This window comes from Erpetoichthys calabaricus, chromosome 6, assembly GCF_900747795.2.
Source record: "Erpetoichthys calabaricus chromosome 6, fErpCal1.3, whole genome shotgun sequence".
In the NCBI taxonomy this organism is placed as follows: Eukaryota; Metazoa; Chordata; class Cladistia; order Polypteriformes; family Polypteridae; genus Erpetoichthys; species Erpetoichthys calabaricus.
The window spans coordinates 53,780,891-53,798,542 of NC_041399.2; the positions used below are offsets into that span (position 1 = coordinate 53,780,891).

General features: G+C 34.8%; 1 protein-coding gene across 1 annotated transcript in view; it reads left to right on the forward strand.

Annotated features, from left to right (window-relative positions):
* Positions 1 to 17,652, forward strand: part of LOC114653342 (centrosome and spindle pole-associated protein 1) — a 91,968-nt gene that overhangs the window by 10,206 nt on the left and 64,110 nt on the right. Inside the window, exons 3-6 of the mRNA XM_051928747.1 lie at positions 3,314 to 3,429; positions 4,487 to 4,577; positions 9,113 to 9,216; positions 15,158 to 15,181. Of these exons, the coding sequence (XP_051784707.1) occupies positions 3,314 to 3,429; positions 4,487 to 4,577; positions 9,113 to 9,216; positions 15,158 to 15,181 (335 nt within the window). The remainder of the gene's footprint in view (positions 1 to 3,313; positions 3,430 to 4,486; positions 4,578 to 9,112; positions 9,217 to 15,157; positions 15,182 to 17,652) is intronic.

Below are 17,652 nucleotides of genomic sequence, written 5' to 3' on the forward strand. Positions count from 1 at the left end.
CCCAGAACTGTGCAGAAAATGCAAAGGTGACATTGAGTCTGACTGAGCAAAACTAGAATGCTGTTCAACAACCACAGACCAGTGGTCAAGCAGGACCACTGAGCCTTGCATCTGCTTAACAGTGCACCACATAAGTGACAAATCTGAACTGAAAAGTCGCTGCTTGTAAACATCATGTATCCCAGCGGAGCATACAAGTGAAATTGTTGCTGTAGGCTTGAAAGAAGCCTTGGACAGTGGAAATGAATAAAAAAACAAAAACAAATTCCAGAGCTTTGTCCACAGGCTTTACCTTTCAATGAGAAAGTTTAGGTAAAATATAATCTACATTAGTACTTCAAGTGTCATAAAACTTCCAGTATTGTTTTTACTAAATGGCTTCTATAACATTTGTGAATGTATATGCTATGCCTTATGTTTAAATTAGACTGCAACGTGATATATAATATATATATATAATGTATATAATGTATAGGACTAGTACAGACATTGATGATATGTTTACTGTAGAGTGTGAGTGCATTTATTATTATTTATTATTATTATTAATACAAGCAAAATGTAACTTTAATTTTGGACTTAAAAGGGGTTTCTTAATTCTGTGTCTAATTTACTAGATTTTTTTTTTTTTTTTATGGTGCTGTATACTTTAAGTGTAGTAATGATGTGCAAGAAAATAGTAGTCCATGCCTTTTTTTTTTTTTTTTTTTACTTTTATTAGCTAATTCATTTATGTATTTTCCATATTAAAATAAATCGTAGAAAGTATTTGGCAGTAATTTAAGTTGATTGTTATTTGGAAATGTTGAGATAATGGCAAATTTGAGCTTAGTGTGGTCATTTGTGGCATAATTTGCTTTTAGCCTTGATGTTGCAATGTAAAATGGAAAGTTTTACTACTTGCATATCACAGTTTAAATCACAATCGCATTATGTGCCAAAATTAATTGCAATACAATCTTGATCAAATCTTGTAGCCCTAGTAAAACCCAAAATAGAATAAAAAAATGGCCAGCCTGCAGAGACAAACCTTGAAGCAAACAAAATCAAATCCATAATCAAAATAGAAAAACAAAATGGTGAAAAAAAAAAAAAAAAGAGAATTAAACAGAATCGGTAACTACAAAGGAATCAAGAAAGATTAGCTGAAAATCATAAGCGGGGAAAGCTAATAACTCTAGGTATTGAAATCTTATCACTTTTTATATAGATCTGAGGGAAATCCATCAGCTACATCAATATATAGTGCGCAGGGCACATAATAATATAAAGAGCTCACAGATGCACAATCAACATAGGACCAAAAATTTTGTTTACTTCTTGTAAAATAATTAATCTACAAAAAAAGAATTGACGTATTCAATAGCAGGGTGTAAAATAACAATAGTAAAGTAAAACAGTAAATAAAAGTAAGACACTCGAACCAAGGATGAAATCCAGGCAATAACATAATACAAAGTGAGGACGAGATGCAATGGCGTAAAATAAGATTTCTGAGTTATGTTGTTACTGTTACTAAAGGCCCAGATGCAAGTACTGGAGTTACAAATGAGATTATTTTTAATCAGTTTCTTTTTAACACGTACTGTAGGTGAAAAGCCAAACACAGAGCTTAAAAATAAAGGTGCCATAGTGGTCCTTTAGAGCGATGCCACAGAGGAACCATTTTTAATCCAAAAGGACCACCCACATGAAAGTTCAAGAAAGTACCTTTATTTAGATATATAACAGGTTTCTTAAATCATGAATGAAGAATATATTTGTAAAATTCCAATGGGTTTATGCTTTTAAAAGGACAGTAACATAAGCCAGGTTCAGGCTTGATCTGTTAGTATCCTGCAAGGTAGCTTACTATACATTAATTTCTGTTTTGTCTACAAATCTGGAACCTTTCTTAGAATGAAGTGGTTCTTTGGTAAGCAATGATGTTCTTAGGAACGCCACGGGCTAGTGCCATTAAAGAATAATTTCTAAGAGTATACGCTAGAACAATTGGGTTAAGAAATAGTAATTTGAACTAATGTAACTATTAGATAGATAGATACTTTATTAATCCCAAGGGGAAATATATTAGTAATAATATAAATCCTTGATCAAAAGGGACAATAATTCTAGCATGTGTCTAGCAGTTCATGCGCTGTCTGTGTTACATTATAGTTGGCTTTTTGCTAACCTTTTGGGTGGATTTCTGATCATCCACAAATATTTATCTACACTCCTGTTCTCTTTTGCAGTAAGACTTTGCATTTTTCTTAGCATTTTCCTAGAGAGAGAGAGAGACACTGTGCAAGCACTTATTTTGAGGAGCAGGTTTGGGGGTATATAATGTGAGGGCTGCTCATTAGTAAAATTTATTGTTGTTTAATTCTTTCCTTAATGTTCCATGATATCAAATTGGGAAGATCCCTTTGAACTTCTATATACCATATGTCAAGTTCTACATTGAACATTCAATAATTTAATAGTAAAGAAAAGTGATACTCGACCAATGTGAAGTCTTCTTACTGACACATTAAACTCTGAGCCTCCTCCACTTGGTATTCCTCAATCTTCTACACTTTTCTCATAGCAGGATTTAATTAATGTTGTTGTGTTCCTGAGGTGAGAACCAGAAAAGCTGTCTACAACTCAATTTTCACATAATGCATATTATTATGTAATAACTCTCCCAATGAAAGTGTTCTAGATTTGCCACTTCAGAATGTTTAAAGGTACATTAGTATATTATTCAAATTTTCTGTTCTTTCTTTCAAAATATTTGAATTTACTAGAATTATCATGTACTAACTCCTTATTTAACACTTATTTCAGGAAGAACCAGTGGTTATTCTACTGAGCCTTAAAACACTTCCACAGAGCTGCACATCAACTTGTCTGCAGTGGGCTTTGTCTCAATTGAAAGTCTATCTATTGGGGTGAATGTGTAACAGAGAAGGACATTAGGAGTGAACTAAAATTCCAGCAGATTAGTAATTGCATTTTATCTTTTTGGACCTGTTACTTAATTATAAATGGCACCTACCACAATGCCTGCTGTCTTCTAATAATCTTTGCTTCTCTGTCACTTATGTTTCAGTCTTTGTTCTGTTCTGTTTTATGACACTTAAGTAACCTAAATGTATTTCTTTGTGCACACTTCATTTCTTTATTCAGGGTGGTTCACATGCACTGTTCTTTCCTTGGAGTTTCGTTGCACTGTTGTTTTTACCAGTGTTCATTAGTATGGAATTACTTAACATCCAGTCAGATGCTTGCATATTTTTAAGACCATAGTTACGTAAATATGTTAATCTTGTATAATTTTTATCCTTAGGAATAAAAGATACAGAGATGAGTGATGATCTCGGAAACTTTCTTGAAGAGCAAAGAGCTAAAGTAGCCGAGTACAGAGCCTCTTTGGAGCAGGATCCTCCTTATATGGAAATTAGAGTAAGTTCATTCTTACCATTTAGGTGAAATAATGTATTTTTCAGAAGTGACATAAATTAATATTATAACGTTTATAAAGACAAAATATCATTGCAGGTTAACTTATATATTCATTGTTCTGGAAATTGTTATAGTATAATAACACAGGTTAAGATTTTAAATTGTGTTCTGTCAGTTTACCTTAGTGGGGGGAATACATTTCTGGCTGCACTCTATGTATATTTTCACCTGATTACATACATCAGTTCTGTACAAAATATTTTATATTTCTATATTTATTCATACCAAACAAACTGATCAGTATTCATATCTATATTCTCTTCCTTGAATATACTGCTTTACATACGTTACCGTTCTCCTTTGTACTAAACAAGTATAAGATTCCATATCATTGTTATGCTGATGATGCCCACATTTACTTCCCATTGCAATTTTGTGAAATGTATTCAGTTGCAAAACTTTTTAACTGTTTAGATGATATAAAACACTGGATGGCACTTAACTTCCTGCAGTTAAATGAGTCCAAAACTGAAATCATTCTATTTGGTCAATCCACTGTTGTGGGTTGTGAATAGACTGGTCCTTATGTTGTATGTTTATATTTCCATTTCATTTGTATGACTTTTACCAAATGCTATGGTAGTGGTGTGGCAACAGTATACCTGCATTAGTATGCTATTTGTTGATCCACCACCATGAAGATTACTTTCATTTACTGTGTGCAATGGCTTGGTCCACTCCAAGTCAATTCCACCATTCTTTGCTAGTTTAAGTTAATATTTCACATCAACAAATCGTGAGAGAACAGAGGAAGAGTTGACAGAGGACATTAGAGTAAGGATGCTGAAATAAACTGCACCTGAAAAAGCCTCCTGTTCTTCTTAAAATTCTCTTGTCATACAGTGTTCAGGTATGATAGGAAAAACTGATATGTTCACTAGCAATTATGTAAACTTATGCAATTGATTGTTTTTTTTTTTTTTTTATTGATTGTATTTTTTTAAATTTTTTTTTGTGCTGCCAAAGTAACACATCTTTCTTTTATTCAACATTTCAGACAAAAGCTGACTTTGCTCACAGTTCTGCAGCTAAAGAGAATATTCCTCCAAACAAGTGGCAGGTGAAGCAGAGTCCATATTCTGTCAAAGGTAAATAAAAGTTTTATGTTTTGGAAATATTTTTGGTATAATTTTTAAACTTGTTCAGTTAAAAAGTTTGTAAAAATGTGCAGTCTCATAAATCAATGGTTTGTGTCTACAGTGTTAATTCATAATGCTTTTAATCAACATTTTAGTATTTTTGTAAGGAAGAATTTATATTCCTCCTTTAAATCAATTTACTGCAGTACAAGATCTTAGTAACTGAATTTTTTTGCCCTCTACTGTAAATTTCTCCTTTAAAGGAATACTCAAATATCAGATTTTTTTAATCTGTTACTTTACCCTGTTTTTGAAAAAAAAAATCTCATGTTTTAATGGAAAATTTGAAACCACAAATGTTCTGATTCAATTGGCTTCAATGGGCACCACTGGGGGCCAGTGCTAAAGAACACCAAACAATATTAAATATATCTGTGCAAAAGGACGAAGGTCCAAGTCTTTAGAGTCGTGGTGCTTCCTGTCTTGCTATATGGTTGTGAGACATGGATGAAGACTGAACTCCTTTGGTACTGTGTCTCTTCAGAGAATCCTTAAGTACCACTGGTTTGACTTTGTTTCTAATGAGCAGTTGCTCACGGAGTCCCGAATGAGGCACAATACCTGCACTATGAGGGAGCGTCAGTTACAGCACTAAAGCCATGTGGCGTGAATCCCTGAGGGTGATCTGGCTCACAGGATCCTTATTCTTGGGGGCCATAGTCGGTGGACCAGACCAAGGGGTCACCCACGTAACACATGGCTGTGGCAGATAGAGGGTCATTTTCAGAGGGTGGGACTGGTCTGCGTGTCTGCCTAGGGGGTTGCCAACCAGGATCCCGAGCTGTTTAATCGTGTGGTGGGTGCGGCAACGTGCTGTATGAGTGCATGCTCTTTAACCTGACCTGGTATGTAGAGAGTTTGAAATTTGTGGATCCAAGTGAGAAGTCTTTTGATCTCAACAGAAGCATTAATATGGGCTAGTGCTTTGTCAGGCATCAGTATTTTGGTGTACTTAGAAAAGCATTCAGTTCCTTCACCTTCTTGGTTTGTTCATCCTTTCTGGGCAGTATAATTTGTTTTTATCATTGAGCAAAAATCTGTTAGACATTCTGCTAGATCCTACTCTGATCAGATACCCATTTCCCTACACATCTAGAGAACACAGAAACAAAAAAAAATGTATTATGAAGTACCAGATAGTCCTTGACTTACGACCACATTTGGTTCTGATGGACCTGTCGTAGGTCGAACCGGATGTAACATAGACTGGTATATGTATTTAAAAATGACTATATGTCTAGTGGTATATAATAAGTCCCTTGTCTCATATTGTTTGTTTTATAACCTTTTTTTTTTTTTAATCATCATTCTTGGCACATTCTGTAGATTTCCTATCTTTTGTGTGTAAATTATTTTTTTATTTTAATATTTTGTTTCATTATGACTGTTGCTTGCATGGGTGCTGAACCTTTAACAGCTTCACAAATACTTTCTTTGTCTGTGTTATGTTATGTCATCAGCTTGAGCCTCTCCCAGTGTTCATTGTGTTTAACTGAAAGGAGGAATTGTACCAGTAGAGTTTGAATACTCCTATTTTTTTAAGTTTTCATCTTATTAATAATAAACATTAGCTGATTAAGGGATTAATTTTGGTTTCATTACCCCTTCTTGGTAGTTTGCATGAAGCAGAAAATTGTGGGTCACAACACAAAAGCTTCAGATGTTAACCAAATATAAAGCCAGAGCGCTGCCGTACAGTGCATGCAGTGAACACTGGTTACAATTACAATTTAAAAGTTGCATTTGATTGCATTCACTTTCTTTCCTCCCTCATACTGCTTGATCACCATCATTTTTGCATTGAGATCAAATGTAATTAAACTGAACGTGGTCAAAATTGCTCCATATAATAAACTGAGAACAAGATGAATGAGACACGGCATGCAGAGCTGGCATGACGAAAACTGTTGTTTGCCCTTGAGATGCAGTTGCGGTCATAAGTCAAATGGTCGTAAGACGTATAGGTTGTAAGGGAATCGGAGATAACAATAACTGTCTTCCAAATTTAAATGTTTTAACAACTTTTTATAAAGTGAATTTAGTTTGTCCAGTTTTAAGTAAAATAAGCCACCCTTTGTACATAATGTCTTGGTAGCTGGACTTCTACTGCAGAAATATTTTGAGTATTTTCATAGGTTTTGACACACTATGGTAACTCACCAGTATTCATGTCTGGGAAGTGCCTTCAACCAAAATACACAATGACATGTAAACAAAAGCTGTAAAGCTATTTTTAGAACAAACAGAACCATCAGTTGAATCAAGTGATAGTGATCACAGTGTGCATTGGTCATCAGATGTTGACATGAATAGTGAAACTTTTGCATGCTGCACCGTATGACTGAACCACCCTGATATGCCTGATGAATTTGGTCACATGAATGTTCATTGTAGTGGAAGTTGGTGTGGCAAAGAGGCAAAATGACTGTAATCAAACCGGCGAATTTGAAAGACGCCCCATACCAGGCATGTTCACAATCCTGGCGATGTTAGTGTCAGGGAATATGTGGAATTCACAAAGCTTTGTCTGTTTATAATAACACAAGGGGTATGATGTTTATACAGATAAGACCCTGTCATGTGAAAACAGAAACAATATTACAAGAAAGAAACATGCTTCTACTGTCCCAGTTGCAACATGGTGGCCTTTTCAAAACATATCACATAAAAGATGTGAACTAAATCCACATAAGTACAGCTGTGAATTTTTGTTCACATTTTAGTATTTGTGTTTCTGCTAAACATAATTTGTATTTTTAGTTTTTCCTTAAAAAAAAAAAAAAAAAATGTTTACGCTTGGGGAAAACTTAAAAAAAAACAAAAAAAAAACACTGTGGAGGTATTTATTACTGTCACATTAGGTATTACTCCGAGGGACTGTCCATGATTTAGGAATTATTTCAATCCCAAGAATAATGTAGAAGTGAAGATAGATTAACTTCAGTTGCACTTAAGCAGTATTCCCAAAGTATGTAACCTTATAGAGCAAGAGGAAACAATAAATATAAAGGTTATTCCCATGCTAAAAAATAACATCTCGGCCTTCAAGTATGTCCTGCATTGTTACTTTGTTCTTACTGGATGGTGAAACACCAGGTTTGTGTTTTATTGCCAGCAATTCTAGGTAAGTGGCCTGCCAAGACAAATGAACAGGGAGGATTTAGTGCGTTGTTCTTCCTATCCATGACTAACAAGGCGGGTGCAAGTTAGTTCTTTCACTATTCTCATTGTATATTTATTAGCAACCTAATAGTACAACTGACAGTCACCACTGTGCCCCTGTAGTTTATATTTCTGAAGGGTTAATTAATCGAGTAACTGTTTTTTTTTAAATAGTGTCATCTTTGTATTCCCAATGAATGACATTACAGTTGTATCTAGTTTGCCGAGCTTATTGGGTACATTGGAGTATGCTAGAAGACATAAGATACTGAAAGCATATTTGATTCTTCCAGCTAACACAAATTACATTTGAATAGGATTTAAATCATTTAATAGTTGTGATTCCTAAGTAGTAAACTGCTTTGAGACACTGAAACAAAACAAATTATTAAGTAGGCTAATAAGTAAGACTATTAACATGGAGTAATATGTTTTATTCAAATTAATCTTTAGCCCGTAAATTTTATACAATCCCCCATAAATGCATCTATCATGTATTGAAGTGGTGAGTATAAGTCAACGATATAAAGCACCATGTCGTCTGCCTAAGTTCAGGTCCTTCTTTTACGATTCCTTGAATCTCACATTGCTTAAATGGAGGAATCATATTTTTCTACCCTGTAATTGCAAAAAATACACTTTCATGTAGGTGCATTGAAAAAAGTGACAGCGTGAAATAAAGCACCTGTTTTCGTATAAATGGCTGAAAGGAGTTCACCAGTGACAGCGCTGGCCTTGTATTGAGCTGGTGGAAGAACTCCGCCTTTAGAATCCACGTAGTGCCATGAGCGATTCTCTGCATGGACTGCCTGTCTACAAACTACTGCTGGATGTACTGTTGACACCTTCACTTATTTTAAGTTTCTTCCAGAAATTAGAAAAAAGAGTAGTGTTTTAAGTAAAACAAATAAATTTTGTTGGTTATTATAATCATCCTCTTTAAGAAAATCCCTGTGTGCGTCCATGTGTGTGTGTCTCTTCTGGTGAAGTGCGCATGTGCGGGGCACTCTTTAATAAAGGACATCATTGCTGGGGAGAGTGCTGATTGGGTACTCGCGGCCGCGCACATAAAATCCGTTGCTGGGGAGACGCCACACATACAATAATCAGCTGCACGCCAGCACAGATTAAAATACTTGCTGGGGAACTGCACAGTACTTGATGGATAGACGCCACAGCAAGCTAAAATAAAGAGAGACAGGATCATTTAATATAGACTGTTCCTACTAATGTTTATACACTACTGTTCTAGCGCCCTTAATTGTAACAGGCTTAATGTCTAGTTTTAAATATAATTTCAAAATGTATGCTTTATTTTGCAGAAGAGAGTTATGGGTTGAGTTTGCCACTTGGTGAAGAATATGAAAAGAAAAAGCAAAAACTGAAACAAGAATTAAGACAAGATTATAGAAGATATATGGCTCAGGTAACTGTGTATGGTTTATTAAACGAACCATAAATTTTAATAACATCATCTCTCTTTGGTAATTATCCAAGAATTGTTTAAAGGTATTCTGTAACTTTCATCTTAAATAAGAAAGTAGGCATGTATTAAACACCAAAATACAGCATTTTAATTCAGTGATTTGTGTAGTTGTCATGGTTTTTGTACTTTCTGTATTGTCTAGGAATTTGTTTTATTAGCTTATTTATTATTTTAACAAGTATGCATCTTTGTTTTAACCACTTTAAGTTATTGTGTTTTTTCCAGTCCTGTACAAATCCTAATATTTGGATTAATCACAGTTTACTTATCACAGTAACAAACTACCAGTTTTATTTACTACTAACTATGTTTCTATAAGGGGTTTCTGTATTCTGAAGTCTTAGTCTGGTTTCAGTGATCAGATTTAACAGATACACATTATAAACCTCAAATTACATCATAACTTGTCTCTGATCCTCAGCTACTTTTCTAATTACTTGTAAGAAAGAACCTGCCATGATGTTGCCATACACATTATGTTCTTGCTTGTAAGGTTTAATTCAACAAACTGGAGACAATTCAGTAATTGCAATTCTAATATTGTTGTTCTTCTTCTTTATAAAATACAGAAACACCAAATCTATTAAAGCTTAATCACAAAGCATTAATATCCATCGTAACTTGTCAGAAGGTAGACATACTTTTTTGCAAATTTGTTGTAAAAATTGGATGTCATTATAAGGAGTAATTTGTACAAGTATTTACACATTTTTAAAACAGCATAGCAAAATCTGATTATTATATCATTCTGCATTTTGAAAAGCTCCAAACCTTATGTAATGCCTAGACAAATTATAGTATTTTTATTGTTTAGAAACCTTTAATGGTGTAAGCTATAAAAAATAGTTGTAATTAGCTTACAACTAAGTTACATTCACACAATAGAAATTTGGGTTGAGGAAATATACATTGTGTTGCCATTTTTTTGTAATAAGTATTGTTTTCTTTTCTAGTCTGTGCTTAAACATGGCTGATGTAAAAACTGGGAGGCAGTTTTGGTGACAAGGGAGATGAAGGAGAGGTATTAAGTAAAAGCTTTGAAGGAGAGAGTATAAGGATCTGACTTGGAGGGATGGAAATATTGGGCAGTGTGGTGGAAGTGCTGAACAGGAGGAGAAGTAGATGTGTGCAGCATACAGGAGAGAAGTTGGAAAGGTAAAGGCACTGCAGTGGTTAGTGGGAATTGCAGAAAACACACGTTTTTCTATCAGAGTGATGAGTGAACATGTTGTAGTTGCTAAGATAATCATTGGTACACAGTTGATAAATATATTCTTCTTGTCAACCTAACGTGCAGGTTGTCAGAAGTGATGAAGAGTTTGAGTTTTGATTGTGGTGATGAAATATGGAGTGCCTCAGTGGGAGGCAATTGAATTGGGTGGCAACTTGAATAAATATGGTGGATCCAATCGTGATCATTATAATGGAGTCCATGGGGCCTTTACCTTTGGTGCTAGGAAGGTGGAGGATGACAGAACTGTAGAATTTGGTTATGTGACAGAAATGGTTGTGTGCAACACCATATTTAAGAAGGAGTAAAATATGTTTGTGACATATGAATCCTGTCAAATAAAATAACAGCAAAAACATTTTATTTATATAGCACATTTTCAAACATGAAAGTAACTCCGTGCTTTACAATAGTAATAGCTATACAGAGTTACAAAAATAACATTATCAGAGTAATGAGTCTATGACAAACACTTAGGTTTATTTAAGGTGTTAAATTGTATTGTGCTCACTGTATTGAGGCACAGCTAGGTTTGTTCTTTAGGTCTGTGACATACTACATCGTGTATGAATTATCTGAAAAGAATTCCACAAAAGTCTCACATTTAGTCAGTGACCAATGTTTCAACATCCACTTCACAGACTGAAAAAAAAGTAAGTATAAACTTAGGCTGTTAGTATGGAAGATAAGGTAGGATGATGTAAGAAGTAGATTTGCTGAAACACTAATCACATGAGCAGATGAGGTATCAGCTATGACCAGCAAGTTATAAAGAAAGAATATCTGGGTCAAAATAGATATGTCTGCATTTGGAAAATAGATTACTGAGGGAAATCTGTTGAAATGCTGAGGTAGAGGACTACTGAGTGGAGAGTTGAGGTGTTCTGAAGAGTGGCAGAAAACAAAGGCAAAAGGCAATGGAGCAATCAACAAAGAAATAATCTGAAAGCAGATGCAAGATCCAAAAAACTGGGGTTTGCATGTCAGCTGCAGAATGAGGAAGGAAAGAGTAATGTGTTTGCAAAGCAGATGACAAAAGGATGAAAGGAAGTAGTTGGTGTACAGTAAATGGCTTGAAAAATGCTGAAGGGGACACTGATTGATATTAATGAAATGTAGGATACCTAGAAGAATCCCATTGAGGACAATGAATAGGATTATGTTGTTTGTTGTGAGGAAACGGGAGGACTGTGCTGGAGGATTTTGAAATAGAAGGATGGAAAAAGTGCTGGAAAAAAAGACGATAAAGCGATGGGCCCAACTGGAGTGGTGTCTGAAATTTTGAAGATATCAGAAAGTTCTGGGATTGCATAAACACCCACCGAGGCAATATTATTGTGTGTGTGTGTGAAGAAAGGAGGATTAGAACAGAAATATGCCTGTTTAATTATACAACGTAAATGGTGATCCATTACGTAGAGTTTGAGTGCTATCGAGCAACCATGGTTTTAAAGCAAGCAGTGAAGATGGATGAAAGAGTGCTAGAGAAAGGAATCAGAAATCATTGAATGTTATCAAAATACAGTAGTTTCATGTCTGGGTAGGGAACAAAGGTTTGTGATCTTTATTGGCAGGGAAATGCAGAAAAAGCATAAAGAAGCTTCTTTCTGTTCACCTGATGCATTTTTTTTATCTGGAGAAGGCATTTGACTGGGTATTGTGAGAGGTGATGAGAGATTCATTATGACAGCTCAGTGCAACAGAGGAGTATATTGAATGTTTTGAGGTGGGAGTTCACCTGGAATCCATTCTGAGTTGATTTACTTTTCATGATTGCGAGGCAGTGATGACCACTGAAATCCATAAAGAATTGCCATATCATCTGTTGTACACAGATTTTTTCATACTGATATATCCTAAAAATTGAAGCATAACTGAACAAGAAGATAGTGAAACAGAGAGCATGTTAGGAAGAGAAAGGCCTTGATGTAATTGCAGGAAAGACCAAGGTGATGTTGGAGTTGTAGAGGCAAGATTGTGCAGGGGTTGGGTGTGTGGCCTTCCGATGTATGTGGTGGAGGTGTTTGTAACAACTATGGGTGCATAAAAGATATATTGGTGGTAGTCTGAAGTCACAGTCTGTGCCATTTGTAGAAAGTGTGTTAGAAGGGTACAGAATGTTAATGTAGAACATGTAAATTTAGATGTCAGCAATCAAGGTGTTTTGGGAAAAGTAGAGAGATTCTGTTATTTAGGTGGCACACTGGCTATAGAATTAGGAGTGGACACAGCAGTGACGGCAACAATGCGAGGTGTATGGAAGAAATTCTGGGAGCAGTTCAACTTCTAAAGGAATATATTTGACATTTAACGGGAGCATTTTTATGAAAGCTTTTCAGGACTAGTAAGTTCTGTGGGAGTGAGATTTTGTCAATGAAGACCTAACATTAAGCAAAGCTGAAAATAACAACAAAAATGATCAAGTGGATGTATGGAGTGTCCCGGAATAAGGGGAAGGTTAATGCTGAGTTAAGAGAGAGACTTGGTGGTGTGCATCAAGATGGAGGTGGCGGGGATGTGGCCTGGAGGGAGCATGAAGAAGACATGACTGGAGACAGCATTAGAAGTAATAAACAGAAATACAGCCTGGAAAACCCACTTCTGGCCATTCCTAGCCTTGAATATCATGTGGTTGTTGACATGCACCATTACTGCTGCGTCACTTTTATCAGGCTTCCTGATGCTATGCTGTCTTCATTCCTGGGTTTTTTTATAATAATAATAATAATTCATTACATTTATATAGCGCTTTTCTCAGTACTCAAAGTGCTATCCACACAGGGAGGAACCTTTTATGGTACATTGGTGAGAATGTGGGGCTTTGAAATGCAAATCTAGCAGCATTAGATTTTTTCATAAGAATACCTTGACTAAAATAAATATTGAACTAGTAATGTGACTTCCACTAAGAAGTCATTATTTGGTCATATAGCAGGTCACCTGTCTTTGAGTTGTAGCAAATGGGTCCTCAGTCTGAAACACTTCAACTGCCACTGAATTATATGAATCATATTTTTTTGACATATTGACATATTTTTTGAATATATTGCTTTTTTGTCTTTTTTTTTTAAGTAAATTGAGCCTGTAAGCTGTTTAATTTGTCATTTAGTCTCATCAACAGCAGAAAGTAATATGTTGATATTGATCAGGTGTAATGGTATAATGGTATATTTTGGAAAATTACACTGTTTGATTTTAGAGAAAAGCCAAGCAAAATGACACCTTTTATTGGCTAACTAGAAAGATTACAATATGCAAGCTTTCGAGGCAACTCAGGCCCCTTCTTCAGGCAAGATGTAATGATTACATCTTGCCTGAAGAAGGGGCCTGAGTTGCCTCGAAAGCTTGCATATTGTAATCTTTCTAGTTAGCCAATAAAAGGTGTCATTTTGCTTGGCTTTTCTCTACATTCATAATGGCTAACACGGTACAACACCCTAGTACTACTGTTTGATTTTTAAATACATCTAGGTTTCAGTCATTGGTAAGCAAAATTACCTCTAACTTATATTCTACCCTGGCTGGTGGTAGTGTCAGATGGAAAGAAAAGAATGGTTCTCACCCATGTAGATACCCAAAACCACAAGGAGCAGAGCAAAAAGATTTGGTAGGCATCCAGCCAACTTGGGCGAACCCAGAATATGACCATTAGCCAATAATGATGTTATGTCTTATGTTAGGACTTCCAAATCCTAAAGTTGCTATGCTATAATAACTTGTAGCAATGATATTTAATGGGATTATGATTTAACATTCAGTCATACTAGAATATTCATTGAAGTTCTTTAAGATTATGAATTAGTTATGGAAGTTATGAATTTAATCAAGTAATTTGCATTACTTCAACAACGTTATTTTAGTGAGAAAAGTCATCAGTGCTTCAAAAAAAAAAAAAAAAAAAGGGGTCTGGAGTGACAATGATAACTGTAAAAATTGGGCAAAAAAAACTCACTTTAAAAAAAAAAAAAAAAAAAAAAACGTATTATTAAATACACAACAAGAGTATACAGTATTTAAATGATCGACACAAGCATGTCAGTAGTGCCTAGAAATAACATTGATTTGCGATATTGAATCACAGTTGAATTGAGAGTATTATATTCTGTGGTGAAATAACAAGTGTATGTAGGCTTATCATGTAAGACTTTTTAATATTGGAGTAGGCATGTGCATGCAATTCCTCTATTTGTTCTTTTAAACAGTTTGAAATATCTACACAATATACATTTTATTTTTATTTATTAGTGAGTAATTGATTGGCTGAATTATTACTCCTGTAAGTATGTGTCCTTGTTTTTTTATGTTTCTGCTGCTGTATGCATCTGAATTTCCCTATGGGGTTAACAAAGTTTATCTAATTTAATCTAATCTTAAATTTAGTACAACCTTCTGGCTGTATTTACCTGACACAAACCCTGGTACAATCGTACAGTATATAGGGTGTGAAGGCTCTTGACAAGAACATTTTTAGGGGGGAGCAGCCTGTACGATTGTAGTTTAATAGTCAGTGTGATTATACAATTATGTGCTTCAACCCTAAGACTCTGAAGAGATCAAAAAACTAGATTACTTTCTTCTAACTACCTTTTGAAAGAAACATGGTTGAATAAACTAATTATTATTATTATTATTCTTTTTAATAAATTTCAGGCAGTAAACCAAGAAAGAAGAAAGGTATGGTTTCAGTAACCGGATTTTGTCAGTTTCTTTGCTGACGTAGCTAAATAAGCTTAGTGCATTTTTTTTTGCTCATATCAAGCATAGTTTTTGTGTTTTTTTTTTCTTTTTTCACTTTAACTGTTTTTGCTTTTTCAATAATTTAACAAGGCTCATTTTAATGTCTAAATTGCTCTCTAACTGCATACAAGTAGTGATTTGGCAAGATGCTTTGGAAACTCATGGTTAATTGCATAATGTGCCATCCTTGATTTGATTACACAAAGTAAAATTCCTTGAGATTTACTGTCAGGGTGTATCCCACCATCTATCCATCCTTTTGCTAATCACCATGCTGACCCATTCTCTTCTTACTAATTTGTTATACACCATAACCTTGTATGGATTTCTCTAGATTATATTTGATGTGGACATGTCAACAATCACTTTAAAGACATTTCAGGCACGGAAAAAAAGTCAAAGTCTTCACAATGCTTTTATTTTTTTCTATGTGGTTCTTATCGGCTTGCTAGAACAGCTAGCTTATTCCAGTCTGACTTCAACAATGAGATAATTATTATTATTATTTTTAATAGAATTGGGCAGCATATCGGCTTCATATCACTGTAAAGGGTGATAATGGCTAATTTTGCCAAGAAATGTAGATAATTGTTACAGCCTTTGTTTTCTTGTCATACTCTATCCCAGGTGGTTTAAAAAACATGCACTTCAGTTACAGAGTGACTTGGGGCATACCTTCTAACTCTCATTCTAATGCCATGTTAAGATTAAAGAAGTATTTCATGAAAGAATGCGGAAATATTTTTTGGAACTGACAGGTATCCCTTCATGTGAATAACAAAGACTTGCTCCTTTTGACAGTGCTGCCATCTAGACTCCACTGTCACTGAATTTTTCCTTAAGGAATTTTCCTTCTTTGCCAACATGAATTGTGTAATCTAAATTGTGTATTAGATAATAAAGCAGATAGTTCCCAAGGTATGTGCCAAATCAGATTTCTGCTTCTGCTTACTAATTGTGCTTTTTGCCAGAATTTGTTTTAATCCTTAACATAACATCTTTAAGACTGTTTCATTCTTGTCTTATGCCTTACAGTATTTGTCTGTTTTGTCCCACAAAAAAGTTTATAAGATTTGAATGATGTAAATTTAAACACTTTTCACAAGATGGTTTACAGCACTCGGTGGAAAAAGGATGCATTTTACCTTGGGTTATTTTATTTAGGGTTATTAATTGAAAACGCTACTTCACAAGCTATGACGGTTTTCCATAATTCATTTAACATTACTTATTTTAGCCTTTCATTACTTATGCATGTTTATTTTGTTTGACCTAAGGTCCTCATGCTGGGTCATTTGCTATCTTGAGACTTTACTAGTGTGTGTGTTCAGATTTCATCTGGAATGAAGTCACTTCTGTGGTGGATTTTTTTTAATCTGTTCGAAGGGTAGACTCTAGCTAAAATTTATTGGTTTCTTAGTTTTTACTGTATACTTTAAACTAAACAGAGAGAGAGAAAAAAAATAATTGTCTTATCGCTTTATTAGCTTCACTTAACAATACAACAATGAGTAAAGGAAAAAATGTAAGACTTGGTTTTTGTGTAATTCTCCTGGACAGAATTATTTAAACTCAAGCATTCAAATGATTTTGATTGAAAACCAGCAAAGCCGATTCTGAATTACTGTGTATATAATTTTACCTTTTATGAAGTTGACATTTAGCTGCATAATGGCACAATAAGTAGCCAGTGCCACCTCACATGTCCAGCATCCTGTCTGCCAGTCCCGCACCTAGTTGTTATCAGTGTGGAGCTTGTAAGTGAATGTTCTCCCTGTGCACTTATAGGCTTTCTCTAGCTTTTCTGGTCTTACACTCGCATCTGCAAACATGTGGGTTAATTGTGAGTGTGCTTGTGTTCGTTAGTATGCCCTGACCCATGTCTAGTGCTTTTGTCGACTTTCACCCAGTGTTGATGGGATAGATCCTGGCCCTCCTGCTGTAGTTAGAGAGCTGAGTTTGTCTGTTGAAAGAACAGATTAAATCAGCTGAAGGAGTAGGTAAGGGAGCTGTCTGTAGCGTCTCGGTGAGAATGTAGAGCCATAGCTTATTTCCTATAAACCTATTATGCATACTTTATATTTTGTGTGTATATTTTTTGTTATCCATGAACTTGTCTATGATCTTTAACACTGTGATCACTAAAAAAGGGCAACCATAAATATTAAATCCCTTATTCATGCAAATAGTTCACATTTCATTTATTTGACTGCATTTACTCATGTTATCAAATAGCTTGTCCTGCATAATACAGTATTGCCAATTGCATAAAAAGTAGCAAGCCTTTTAATGTACAGATTTTTTTGAATTTTTAATTGTCTTTTAACTCTTTATAGTCTTCAGTATTAAACATACAAAATCTCCTGCAGTAAGCTAATAACAAACTTTTTTTTCATAACTGACTCTCT